This window comes from Elaeis guineensis, chromosome 11, assembly GCF_000442705.2.
Source record: "Elaeis guineensis isolate ETL-2024a chromosome 11, EG11, whole genome shotgun sequence".
NCBI classification, from domain to species: domain Eukaryota; kingdom Viridiplantae; phylum Streptophyta; class Magnoliopsida; order Arecales; family Arecaceae; genus Elaeis; species Elaeis guineensis.
This window is the reverse complement of record NC_026003.2, coordinates 16,863,076-16,877,835: the sequence shown is the minus strand read 5'-3', so window position 1 is coordinate 16,877,835 and position 14,760 is coordinate 16,863,076. Positions and strand designations below refer to the sequence as shown.

The 14,760-nt window shown below is 38.9% G+C and overlaps 1 protein-coding gene across 2 annotated transcripts in view; it reads left to right on the top strand.

Annotated features, from left to right (window-relative positions):
- LOC105033845 (uncharacterized) overlaps nucleotides 1-14,760 on the top strand; it is a 167,931-nt gene that overhangs the window by 11,851 nt on the left and 141,320 nt on the right. For both annotated transcript variants that reach the window (XM_019846787.3, XM_073246109.1), the window contains exons 3-4: nucleotides 12,936-13,035; nucleotides 13,324-13,431. In XM_019846787.3, coding sequence (XP_019702346.1) covers nucleotides 12,936-13,035; nucleotides 13,324-13,431 — 208 coding nt within the window. The remainder of the gene's footprint in view (nucleotides 1-12,935; nucleotides 13,036-13,323; nucleotides 13,432-14,760) is intronic.

The window sequence follows — 14,760 nt, the reverse complement described above, 5'->3', positions numbered from 1 at the left end:
CCCTAGGCTGATTTAGGCCAGTTCATGAACTAGTTGGGTTCGGGCCCTCATAGGAGTGCATATTGGTACGGGACATGGCATTGAGGGCTGCCATGGTAGCCTTGTACACTACATTAGTAGGGGCTTGCTTGTAGACCTCAAATAGCCAAACATGGTCATGATAAGGGGTGAGTGAGTTGGCACTATGACAAGTGCAATGCACTTGTCACAGTGCTAGGCTAAGTCTACATGGACATAGAGGAGCATTGATGAGTTTTCGCATGAGCCATGCTGCTCGTGCCGACCCTAAATAAGGATCCTTTTTTCCCGTTTCCCTCTCCATCTTCATCCCTTTTATTTAGGGGTGAGAGGAGCTAAGAGGCTATTAAAAACCCTTGTTGAATGTAGCAAGCTCTGGTGGGCTCTTGGCTGGGAAGGGGAAGAAGGGAAAAAAAGAAGGCTTGCTTACTAAAGAGCATAAAGGGTAACTTGGTCATATAAAAGAGAGTAAAGGGTAACTTAGTCTTGTAATTATAGTGCTTCCACCACAATGCTGAAAGTAATGCTTGTTTGTACTTTTGTTAATAGAATCTTAACTTAGGGGGCGATCAGGGAATTTGTCAAGGATTACCTGTGTTGGGCTACATATGAATAACAGCAAGTATTTTACATAATAAGAGCAAAAAAAGAGGTATTATATGCGAAAAGAGAAAAAAAACCCTAGATAAGAAGGAAAAGGGAACACTTAGATTTAAAAAAAGTGAGATAAGACCAAAAATGTAGAAGAATATCTGGATCTGAAGCTTTTGGTAATAGATTAGAGCGACCATTATAGGCTGATCTAATGATTGAGATATCCCTTCAGAAGGCTGTTAATTAGTTTATAAAAGCATTAAGAAATTGGATATGATATCTTGGAAAAATGTTTATCAGTACCATATTAATCCAAATTTGTATATGCAAGCGTACAGATGATGTGCTATCTTCATGATGATATACCACATCACTTGGAAAGCTGAATATCTTATGGATATTTAAATGTAGATACAATGCATAACTTAAATGAAGGTACAATATATGTACTATACTCTCAACAACCCCACCTTAGATTCATATTGATCATTCAAAGAGAGTTTTCTAATAAATTGCATGATACCATGTATCGATGTTTGCATTCTATAGTTTGGATTGAAGATGATGGTTTTACATCTTGAAATCTTACATAAAACTTTTCAAAATATTGTTAAGTATATTTTTATTTTAAAAATAAAAAATGAATAAATGAAACAACAATTAAGTTAGAAGTTAGATTTCTGGTTTAGAATTAAGGCATGCAAACACTTCCATGAGGCTGCAATCAGTTATTTGCATGTGGGTGATTTGATGTTCATGATCTAAAGGTACAACAAGCCCTTCACCAACAAGTGCATCTTTATGTTCACATATACAAAACAAGAACAAACCTTGTTTGCTTGGAAAAAAGGAATAAAGAAATGCTTTTAGGTTTAGAGCAAGGTTCACCATCTCAGTACTGGACCCCTTATCGATGCCAACTTGTCAATGTGTCCGTACAAGGTTGAATGTCACATCACCCATATCGCGTACTGAGTGTTGGTATGCCCCCATACCATGTACCAATACTAAATTGGTATGCTATGGCCCTATGTCGTTCGATTTGTTATGATACGGCAAATCTTGGTTTAGGCCCTTTAGGACTTTTAAGTGCAAGAAAAAGCATGAAATTTGGAGCTACGAACCTTCTACCTTTGTTTTTGATTGATCATTGTTTAGGAGTTTTCTTAGTTTGAGCATTTGATCCTCATAGATCAAGTCAAACCGTATATAAAGAGCCATGCAATGTGAAGACATTCTCTTACGGAAGCTTCAATTGATATCTCAATAGGAATGACCTTTCACATGAGATGCCTCCATATTAGAGAAATAGTTTCTCTTAATGGCTATGAAAAAGAAACTAAAATAAATTGAAAATAAACAATTAACTTCCTAAACTTGAATTAAAACCAAGAATGGATGGTCTTTACACTAGGAATACTAATAAGTTGAATCAAGGTTCGTCAAACCATCCCGAACCACCTAGTTTGGAGAGTGTGGTCTGTGTTGGAGACCGACCAAGATGGTTTTGGCATGAAAAATGGTGCACTAGTGAGGATGGGGAAGAAAAGAGAGAAGGGGAAAGGAAGGAAAGAGAAAGGATGGAGAGACTGTCGGAGGCTTGTCGAGGCCTCTGGAGCTCCGCCCTCCTCCGTAGAGGAGAAAATAGAGAGAGATAGAAAGAGGGGGAGGGAGAGAGAGGAATAGAAGGAACAGGAGAGAGCGGGAGGCCAACGGTGGCCATCGGAGGGTCATGGAGGCCCTCGAAGGGCGGGATCTTTCTCCCCATCCCACCCCCTCTCTCTCTTTTGGTTCAGAGTTCCCTACTCGTTCGGTCATTCGAGGGCCTCCGTGGCCCTCCGATGGCCACCACTGGCATCTCCGCCATCTCCCTCTCCTTCCCTCCCTCCCCCCTCTCTCTTTGTTTCCCTTTCTCCAGTTCTCCCACTCTCCTGCTTTCTTTGTTGTGTCAATTCGGGCCTGATGTGGAATGGTATGGGGATATACTAAATTGTACCACTGGTCAACTGGCCTGAGGTTTGGTTTCAGCACGACGAACCTTGAGCTGAGTTATGGGCATTGTGTTATGAAGGATTAAGGTGGAGTCCTTTACCATACTGATGCATTTTAAAAAAATTTTTATCCATTTAATGCAGGTTCCAACTTATTTACAGAAATAATGCAAAAGTTGAAAAATACGATTTGAAATGGTATTTTTCTCTGAGAAAATGTTATTTCAAATGATGTTTCTTTGGTCCAGTCACCAAACCCCCAGTCTCGTGGAATCCCGCCCAGAAAAAAAGCCAAGAAATGCCATTGTGAATGGCACTTTTGGAAGTGCCATTCCGAATAGTGATTTTGGAAGCGCCATTCCGAATGGCGTTTCTAAAAATGCCATTCCGAATGGCGTTTCTTAGGTATTTTTTTTCTTTCACCTTAACCTTCGGTGCGTGATATGTTTTATTTATATTTTTTAAATCAATTTTTTTGGATGCGTGATATATTTTCTCATTATTATTTGTATTTTTTTGGTGCGTGATATTATTTTTTAAACTAATTTAGATAGCTCTTTTAACGTGACATTTTCTTTTCCAACTTTTCGAGACACATCTGAAGATCATGACAAACCATATAGCATGCTAACACTTGAAATCAGACAAACAAAATATCTAAAACTCTAATAGAAACAATAATTAATAATATAAGATAGAACAAAAATATAAAGTTTACAAAAAAAATCTCACAGTATTATAAATCCAAAAAATACTAAGTTCCACAAGGACGTCGTGGTGCCCGTGGCCGCTTGGACCTTCTCATGAAGGTCCTCAATGGTCGCTTCTACTCCTGTGTCACCTGTGATGGCCCCTCTCCTATATCAGTGGACATCTTCTGAGCATGCATTTCAGGAATAAAAGGTGCTGCTACAGCATCTACGAGCTGAGTGAACCCCTCAACCCCCTCATCTGGATCCAATGATGGGCCTGTAACAAAAAGATTAGACCACTCAGATGAAGAGTCATGATGCCAACTCGGATCCGGTGCTGTCATTTAGGGCATGTAGGAAGATGAAGGCCCTGGCATATGTGGATTAAAAAGTGATGGCGTATGTGCAGCATGTGGCAATGACATCTACGAAATACATGGTGATGGCATATCTGAAGCATGTGGTGACGGTGTATATCCCATATCTAGTGCATAGGATGCTCCAATCATTGTCAATGTCTCTAAATATAATCTCTCTATCTCTCGCAGTATCCGGATCCGCTCGTCCTCATCAGTCGTAGATAGAGCACGACGAGTATCTAGCATAAGACCCGACAAACGATCAGTCTACATAATAAAAAAAATAGCAATACATTATAGATCAAAAACAAAGATATAATGTAATAATATAAAATATTTTGCATTAACGATGAGAAGTAAAATGAAGACTTAATGAATTGAAATTCAATATGAGATTGACATAAGATATAATTTATGAGGCCTTACCAATATGCGCACAGTAGAACTCTCACTCTCGTATCTTGAAACTGCATACCGAGGCTGCCCGATGACCGATATTGTAATGCTAAGAAACCAAGCCATGTAGTCTTCGATATATAGATGACCTCCCAATATGTCATCACCATGAACTATATGATCTCGTCGTGCATTCCAAATGGTGATATATTCTGTATGTCTGATACGCCAGTCAATATGAGCTCTTCCTCGTCGATCAATATGATGAAGTCGCTGGTTGGTATCAAACTGCTTTGGGATGCCTGAATCCGATCAAACTGTCGTAGCATACGATCTAGAAGGTGCCACTCCATATTAAAATAAATAAGCCACACCCTAGCAGTCCATATATCATGTCCGTCCGTGCAAATCTGTGGTAATATGGACAATATCTAATCTGTGTATGGCTCCCACAAAAACTAATAGAGTTAAAAATAAAGTTGGATTAGTAAGCTCATTTTTCAATAGACTATGAATACTATAAAATGATATTTATATATAAATTAAAATTATCCATCTATGTGTATCAGTCAATATATCGAGCTGACATCTATAAACTCGTGCCACCTTTGTTGATACATGGTGAACATTGAATGTAACATTTCATTTGCTTGACAGTATATTCACATTAATTGAATTTCATCGAGTTAAAAACAGTAGTAAGTTGCAAGTAATGGAATTAATATTTGTATATCTATATCTCCAAGATGCGTCTAATTTGAATGGAACATCAGAGTCGTGCTGCTCTGGTGGCATCTCAAGTGACTGTCTCCATAATGGACTGATAGTCGGCATCCTCTCCCATGCTCAAATCTGTCAATTCAAAAAAAATCATATATGATATGCCCAATCAGAGCTACAATAGAATGTAGAAAATTAAAATTTGTATATTACATACCCGCAATAATACAAGATAACCACTGATCTCTGATTGGTCTGCCGCAGAACCCCGACACATAACCCTATACAGGCAAGCTAGTACTGCACTATCCCAACTGAGCCTACGAGTGAAATCTAAATCCTCTAATAATGGTAAAAACATCAATTCACCTTGTTAGATGAAGTATCAGGCAAAAGAGCACCCCTTAGGAATTATAGTACATAGCCCCTGACATACTATCGCACCATCTCCTCTGATGCATCATCTTCAATGTGCAAATATCAATAATGATCATTCAAACACTCTATTCTCAATCGTGAATGATAAAAAAACTGTGCCTCGAGCTGAAATCCTAGTATCGATAGCACATAGCCTGCCACTATGGAATGCTAAGAGTGGGATCAGCTCCTGTAACTGCCTTATCATCAACTGATAGTCCGATAAGGACACTAACATCTTGTAACGTGGTCGCCTCACCGAATGGAAGATGAAGTGTGTCTTTGGGCGCCATTTCTCAAGTAAGGCAGTAATAAGACCAACGTCCATCTATATCTGTCTAATCCGATACACTTCATAGAACCTCAGATATCGTAAATAATCTATAACTCTATCTGGGATGTCCACCGTCCTCCATATGTCAGCATCGGCTCGTCGTAATCGGAGGTGTCTGGGCTCCTGCAATAAGATAGAATAATTAGATAACATATATTTCTCAAACAAGATTCTCTTTACAAAAATATAAATAGTAAGATTAGAAATAGAATGCTTATATTGCCATCTAAGATGGCCTGTGAGCGATGGATCTCTTGCAATGTAAGAATACTGTGGTCTCGAGGGCCCAGATGTCATCCCTCGTAAGCCATAACACACTAATGACTCCAAAACAATGACATACATCCCAAGTATATTAGAGCATGAGAAATATGATACTAATTCATTTCATGATAAATATAACTCTGCAATCATACATAGAACAATGGATAGAATAATACACAATTCTGGATATAGATTACACAACAGTTTAACTATCAAAAATATATAAAATAATACATAACTCTAAAAATGCATAGAGCAATATATCTGCTGGCTTTAATGTCTTTCACTACTTGAAGTTGATGTGTGTGGAAGTAATCTAGGACAGCGACGACGATCATGACCCTGTTCCCTACAAATGCTACAATGATTTTTACTTCTTATTTTCCTATCATCCATCTCATTTCGCAGTCTTGTTGACTTTGGCTTATTTTTCTGCTTAGATCTCAAACGATGATGATCATAAATACATGTGAACATATGTGTGGACATCCAATAGTCTTTATGTGGTAATGGATAAAATTCGCCACTTCAAGCATTCATGTATGCCGCAAATGTGTATGCATCATCCACGAATCTATCAAAATGTATAGCAATTTCTTGGCACACAGCTAAAATATGTGAACAAGGATATCTATAGATGCTCCGCTTTTCATAAGAATATTTTCTGTTATTTAAAGTTACAGTTTGGGAATTTTTTCCACCTCTTAACTCTGCACTTGCTCTCCTCGTAAGCACTTCATATATACCTCGTTGGATATTGGATGCTATAACAGTATGCTGGTTACCTTTAATTTGATCTTCTGCAATCTTAATTGCAACATAAGGAGTAAAAAAACTATTTGGGTTTTCCTACACATATCTTGAAGCTTGGGCACGTCTGGTATTAGAATATTTTACAAGATGATAAAATGTTAGTTGAACACAAGCTGTAATTGGCACATTTCTAGCTCCTCATAAGACACTGTTAAAAATCTCTGTCAAATTTTTAGTTAAAATACCATAACGCATGCTGGCATCATGTGCCAATGTCCGCTTCTCTTGTTCCAACTTAGACAGCCAACGTCAAGCTTCTACATTCACTATCTTGATCCTACCCATGATAAAGTCGAGCTAGCAAACTTGATGAGTGCTCCCTGCTTGTCATACTGCTCTTTTGAGCTATATGTATTTTTAAAGTGTGTTGAAATTACTACAGATATGTCTTAAGCAGCATCGTGATAGGCACGTGGCGGACTCCATCCAATAGACTCATCTGTAATGGCATTCAATATACTTGAATGTCTGTCAAAAATTAGATATATTCCATTTCTATCTTGTGCGATATGTGTTCTGAGTTGGAAAAGAAATCAACTCCAACTAGCAGTCGTCTCCTCATCCATAATTGCATTTGCTAAAGGATAAATCTCATTCTTTGCATCAACTCCTGTTGCAATTAGCATCTTACCTTTAAACTTCCCATACAAGTGCGTGCCATCGATGCTGATCACAAGACTGCAGTGCCTTCAACCCTGGATGGATGGTTGGAAAGCTCAGAAAACATAATTTAAAACTCGCATATTGAAATTTTCAGTTGAGAAGAAATCCCATGAAACAACAGTGCTGGGGTTTGCATTTTGGAGTGCAGCCGTATAATGGGGTAATTTTGTATAAGACGGCTCCCATTCTCCATAAATATCAACCAATGCCTTCTGTTTTCTACACCATGCTTTTCCGTATGACACTGTGTATTGAAATTGCTCATTAATGGCTACCACAATAGCTTCAACTTTAACAACTGGATCTTTCTCAACCAAATATTGAACTAGTGTGCCAATCATCCTTCCACTGACATGTTTATGGTCTCGACTCAATCCCGTAAACAAACAAGTGTGAGAACCTTCATATCTTATGATCTGAAAATATCCATGCTTTTTCAAAATTGCAGCACGAAGCCTCCATTTATATTCTTGTTCAGTATATATGATGATGCACATTGTATGTACCACAACTTTAAATGTAACTGAACTACATTGTATGTCCGATGCTTTCGAATGTGATAAAGATCAATAGCTCTTTTTAGCTCATCTTTACTCTGAAACATCAGACATATAGAAAAATCAATCATCGAGAAGTTCCAAAACTGATAGTCAGAGTTCAATCTTCGACCAGCATTAACACCATCGTCATGATCTAAATTTAAGTTGCTAAAAAATTATGGAGATTCATGCAAATGAGGTTCAGATTCTCCTACATTATCATCTTCATACAAACGAGGTTCAAGTTTTCCTACAATATTGGGCTGATTATCTTCATCACCATCTTCATCATTGTTACTATCCTCATCAAGCCATTCTTCATCAGCCTCATTCTCATCTGATTCAAAATCTCGATTATCAGAATTTATTCCAGTGCTGACCCAATCGTCGTCCTCCATTTGAGTGTCATATCCCATACTTACTGCTACTTCCAGCATAGGAGAAGTCACCATAGGAGAAATCACCATAAGAGAAGTCACTATAGGACTTTGAATAATTGGATAATTAGGGCCAACAGTATTAAAATGCTATTTTGCAAACATGGCCTAAACACCAATGGTTCGCACCATTGGACTTCTGAAAGGTGAAGAAGGTCCAAGAGTATTATCCTCTTGGGTTAGCCTATTAAAGTATCCAAATCTCGGTACCATCATTTGAGTAGTATTTTCAGTAGAGGGTATATCTTCCTTTTCAATATATAATTCAATATATCGGAATTCTGAAAATTTTAAAGGAAATGTCAATATTTCTTGGACATCTTCATCATCATCAATTGGAACTAAGATACACTTGCTCTGCATTAACTGTCCCGATAAATTAGGAGATCTCCACCTCAATTTGATTTCATATTTTTCTTTGTCTATAGGAATACCACTGTATAGATGTCCAATAATTCTTGACATGATAATGACGAAAACAGTCTGACCATTCGGCTTGCAGGCTGATTGTAGTGCACGCCATCTTTGCTATTTTTTTATTGTGCCATCATAATACAATAGTAGACGAACCCAAGCATTGGCCATTTTTTCAGAAAATTCTGACAATATTAAAATCAAAATATTAAATATTAATAATTATTTTAATAAAATAATTTATATAATAAATGCATCCTATCATCAACTAATAGGTAAAGATAGGTCCTATCCCATTCAAAAATTGTGTTAATTCTAAAGTATCATGAGCCGGTATCGCCAGCCATATCGATCGACCGGCGGTATGGTTTGATATAGTTTCGTACCGTATCGAATCGAGGCGAACCAACGAAGGCAAGCGGATCCAAACCGAAAGAAGAAAAAGAGAGAGAAATAGAGAGAGGAGGAAGAAAGAAAAAGAGAGAGAAAAAGGAGCCAGCGAAGCCGTCGGACGGTCTTCGACTGGCCGTCGTGGCCGCTGGAGGGTGCAGTACATGCGTGCGGCGCTGCAGACGTGAAACAGGGGCGACACCCCTGTTTCACGAGTTTTTTTAAAAAAATCTAGTTTTAAGTGAAGCCGGCAAATAGTTTGCGGGCTTCACGATTTTTGATTTTTTTTAAAAAATCTCTAAAGTCGGTAACTGTGTTGCCCACTTCATCAGTTTAAAACCAAAAAAAAATATGGAAACAGATAACAACCTATTTCAAAAAAGAAGCGGCTCCGCCTGCTCGACTGCCTTCAGACCATCAGTGTCGGCTTGCCGGCCATCGAGGGCCTCGCGATGGAGGCATCGTTTGTCCGATAGATCCCCCCAAGCACTCTCTCTCTTTTTCGCTCTCTTGAAAGTCCTATCGGGTGATACGGGGCTCGGAAACCCTCTGACGGTCAGCCATCGTCGGCCTTCGATGGCTCCCACCTCCCTCCCTCTCCTCCTCTCTCTCTCTTTCTCATTTTTTCTCCTTTTTCCTTCCGTATCGTTGGTGTACCAAATTTATCGATCGAATCGTGTTGGTTCCCCATCGGTCTGGTACAATACGGTGTGTACCGATCGGTTCGACACGATATGAAAAATTCTGATTAATTCTATAGGTAATTATAGTAATCAAACGATACGCAATAGGATTCGAGAAAAATTTTAATGGCATTTTTTCTTAGTTCTCCCCATACGGCTGAAGATTTGTGAGGAGATCTAAAAAAAAATACTGTCCGAAATTTTTCTTGAATCCTCTGCATATTGTTTGATTACTATAATTACTTATAGAATTAATTGCAATTCCTAAACTATCCAAACTAATCAGTCAATTGATCAATATGCATAATTCTCCCATTCGTATAAAAATATATAAATGTACGGATGCCGTAGAATATGTACATTAATCAAAAGGCGGGTCTATCGTTCTATGCAATGCAATATATTTAAATTTTTTAAATTAACCGTCAACCACAGTATCGAATAGCATTGCAAACGGACCGGGTTGCATCGGGCACTATCCCTAATCGAGCCCGATCCGAAAATTCTTTTCGGACTTCGGATCGGACTTAAGCCCGATGATTTTAGAAAAAAAATCAGATTTGGATCTATTTTCAATAATATAACAAACAACATTAACATATGAACAGATATAATAAATTAATGAATACATTAGCAAAAAAGAAAAAAAAATGATTGAAAGAGTTTGGGAGGAGAGAGAGAAGGAAAAGGGAGGGGGTGTGCGGTGTGGGTGGTGGGGGGGTTTGGGCAGACGGGGAAGGGATGGGAGATAGGGCCGTAGGGTTTGGGGGGGACGGGGGTGCGGCATCGAGAGACAGAGCCGTGGGGTTGAGGGGTGGAGGGGGGGTAGTCGGCGGGCAGAGAGCGAGAGGAGGAAGAGGGGCGTGGGGCGGGGGGTTGTCGAATGGGGGGAGGAGGGGGCATCGGGCGACCGGCCGGCCGAACAGAGGGAGAGAGAAGAGAGGGCCGGCCGGGGGGGGCGGGGGAGGAAGAGGGGGAGGGGGAGAGAGAAGGAAGAGGGGTGGGGGGGAGGGGGCATCGGATGGGAGGGGGAGGGGTCGTCGGATGGGCGGCCGGTTGGGCAGAGGGAGAGAGAAGAGAGGGCCGGCGGGGGGGAGGGGGCAGCCGATGTGGGGGGGGTAGGGGGGTGTCGGATGGGGGGAGGAGGGAGTGTTGGGCGGTCGACCGACCGGACAGAGGGAGAGAGAAGATAGGGCCGGGGGGGTTGGGGAGGGTGAAAGAGAAGGAAGAGGGGTGGGGGCGAGGGGGGCGTCAGATGGGAGGGGAAGGTGGCGTCGGATGGGCAGCCGGCCGGACAGAGGGAGAGAGAAGAGAGGGTTGGGGGGGAGGAGGGGGCAGCCGGCAGAGGGCGGGGGGGTGTCGGATGGGGGGAGGAGGGGGTATCGGGCGATCGATCGATCGGACAGAGGGAGAGGGAAGAGAGGGCTGACCGAGGGGGGGTGGAGGCCAGAGGAGGAAGAGGGGAAGATGGGGAGGGGGAGGGTGCAGTGGCTTACCGAAAGGGATTAGGGATTGGCGTCGTTGGAGGAGGCGGCGCGGGACGTTGTCGGAGAAGGAGGCGGTGCAGGAAGAGAAGGATTTTTTTTTTATAGATACAATATAAACGTCATTGTGAATGGCGTTTTTAAAAGCGTCATTCAGAATGGCATGCCATTCACAATGGCGTTTTTAGAAGCACCATTCACAATGGCATTTTTTTTTGGCATTTTTTTTTAAGATCCACGTATTTCGGTGACTGGGCCTGACTGGACCAAATAAACGCCATTTGGAATGGCTTTTATTCGTAGAAAATGTCATTCCAAATGGCGTTTTTTTGTTTTGCATTATTCCGGTAAATAAGTTGGAATCTGCATTAAATTGGTAAAAAAGTTTTTAAATTACACCAGTGTGGTAAAGGACTCGATTAGGGTGTTAGCTTGCGTTGGTTGACATACTCTTGTTGGGGAAGTTTGGGTACCTCTCATTGAGTTAGCACTGGTTATGTTGTCAAAGGCTTTAGGTGCACTAAAGTGCCAAGCGCAAAGCGAGGCATGCGCCTTGGCAAAATGAGGTGCAAACATATAAATACATATAAATAATAATAAATACATAATATTAAACATATTTCGTAATGAATTATCAATTCATCAATACACATAAAAATATAATAAGTATCAGAATTCAGATTATGCACACACAAATGATACGACAATCAAGAGCATATTTAATTTGGGCTTCTTTCCTTATTTTTGAGATTAAATGGATATTTAGTCAAATGCATGTAGTTATTGAATGCTATATTGAGTTTAATATTATTTTTTGGGAAATCTTTTGTATATAGTTGTTCTATTAGTCTTTATAAACTACAGCAACGGCCCTATTGGAGCCCTCAGCCTGTCAAGTATCATGTATTCTTTTTTTTTAACCTTCCCCCTTTTTTGCTCAATAAAAAAGATGGAAAAACTGTTGAAAATATCTTATAGCCTATGTAATAAACTAGATAAAGAAATGACCCCCAGTAGGATATTAAAGAGCAAAATATAACATAAAAAAGCATCTATGATCAGCTTCCATCATATAGAAAAAAGTATTTTTAAAGTCAAGCTGATATATTGGTCATCTTGGCAATGTAAGAAAATGTCCTCACTGCCATATTTTTGAGTGAGTCAGAGGACACTAAGCAAGACTTCTAATGCTCAATTTAGCTACCTGATGATTCTGATTGTTCTAGATCCCAATTGAGCAGATAGTGATTTTCATAATTCATTGATTGAAGGAGGGCAGGTTCTGCTGAAGTGATAATAATCTAAGATTTTTTACTTTTGACTGGCTGAGGATCATAGATCTACCTTAGGAGCTTGACCAGTCACACATGTGTCAGTAGTCTTGTAATCTCTGTTAGAAAAGAATCCATGAAAGTTCGTAAACATCTAGATCTAAACTGCATAAAAAAAAGGTGTTGGATCACATGTCTAATGACATGATGTGAGATAAACAAGACAATGGTGAAAAAAGAAAAATGACTTGATGGAGATGTGGGTTTCTGGCTGCAATAACTTGTAGTGATCATCACTCATTTACATATCCAGTTTTTAGCCCCTTTTCATATCTATAACTGTAAGTTCAATTGCCTTTCTGAAATCTGATCGTTTATGATAATCATTATCCATGTTCTTTTCAGATATTCCATATTCTATTTTTGCATTTTAAACATTTTAACATTTTCCTTCAGAAAGATATATGCAGAAGGGTATTGTTCGATGTATGGTATTTGTGGACGCCGCAGCGATGGAAAGATTTTGAACTGCCCTTACAATGTACCTTCTGTAAAGGTACTTGGTAACACATTGTGGTTATCATTTTATATTTGTATGCAAGATTGTAGTTATATTTTGTGCTGCTAAGTTATCACTTTGACATGAATATATGGCAAGGAAAACAAATTAACAGTTTTCTTTTTCTTTGTATCTATAAAAAATGGGCAGGTGGGCAGGTGTTACTACATATGTGTTCAACCTTTTCTTCCTTAATTATTGTCTTATGTATCTGTAGCCTTGAGTACTATAAAGTTTAACTGTGATTGGACTCTTGATCTATAAAATGTTTTTTCCCCTTCTCAGCCAGATGAGTTGTTCTCATTGAAGATCCAGAGTTTGTGTCCAACAATCACTGGCAATGTCTGCTGCACTGCAGATCAGTTTGACACATTTCGAGGGCAAGTCCAGCAAGTAAGATTTGTGGCTAAAGTGACATTGTTAACATTCACTAGCATGACCACTCCTTAAAAAGAGAACATTCACATTGTGCTAGTTCAATTTCTTATATTTTTATAGAACCCACATGCTTGTTACTCTGCTTATATCATGTGCTTATATCTGTGGTCCCAGTCTCCTACACTAATAGCAGTACATTTATTTAGTATAACCATTTTTTTCACACCTGGTTCTTCAGTGTAATGTTATCTTGTTATGGATCCTTAATTGCTTCATTTTGAAACACAAAAAGCTAATAGTCTTTTCTGTTGTCATCATCTATAGTCGTGCATGCTATGGATGTTGCCAGGATTGCTAAAAACTGTGACTTTCTGGTTATTATTCTTGCATTATTAAAAGTTTACAAGATGGCGGACTTATAAAGTTGCTAAACGTTGCTGGTTTACATTATTGCATAAACTAATCTTGTGAGAATTGAAAGACTTCAATTGCTCCATTTTTACGATTGCTCTCAAGCTTACGAATTTATTATCTTTCTTTTGAAATTTATCATTGGATATTACTGACAAGTTGAGATGCTGTTTAGCAAGTTGTAGAATCAATGAATGTTAGAGAAATAAAACTGCTTAGGTCTAGGTATAGCATTCTTCAAATCATGTTCTGGTGGCATTGCATCTTATTTCAGGACATCAAACCACTAAAACAATAAAAAAAAAAAAAAAAACTAAGTCATAAAAGATCATATATGTCATAAGAAAACATAATATGCAGATGACGGCAAATGAAAAAAACAAATTGAAACATCCTTTTTGTATATATTCTTTGATTTTTTTAAATTATTTTTATTTTTATTTTATTTTTGGTGGGGTAGCTCAGCCCAGGGTTCCATTAAATTATCTCCAACTAAATCCTTCAGTAACATAATTTGGTACTGATTGTAAGAACATGGTTACATCTACCGAAGTTCAAAGACCAACCAGCTGGATTATTGCCTTCCTGTATTATGTTTGTTCGCTTAAAGTCTATTTAGTTTAGCAATGGCAGTGTATATCTGAAATGAGAAGTCAATCTCTCAGGTCTCAATGTTGAATATTGCCCGCTAACATACTTCTTGGTTGTCTTCAATTGATATATTCTTCTCCCTTTGTTTGATCAGTTGGTGTGAATTCTTTGAATTCTCTATGCTTTGCAGTGTGTATTTGTATTCAAAGTTCTTCTATATAAAAAGGGCAGATATAAGCATTGCGATAAAATATTTTAAACCATAGCAAATAAGTTTTGCAGATAAGAATAAATCACAATTGATGTACATTTTACCTCTTCTTTTGCCTTTATTATTCTAGA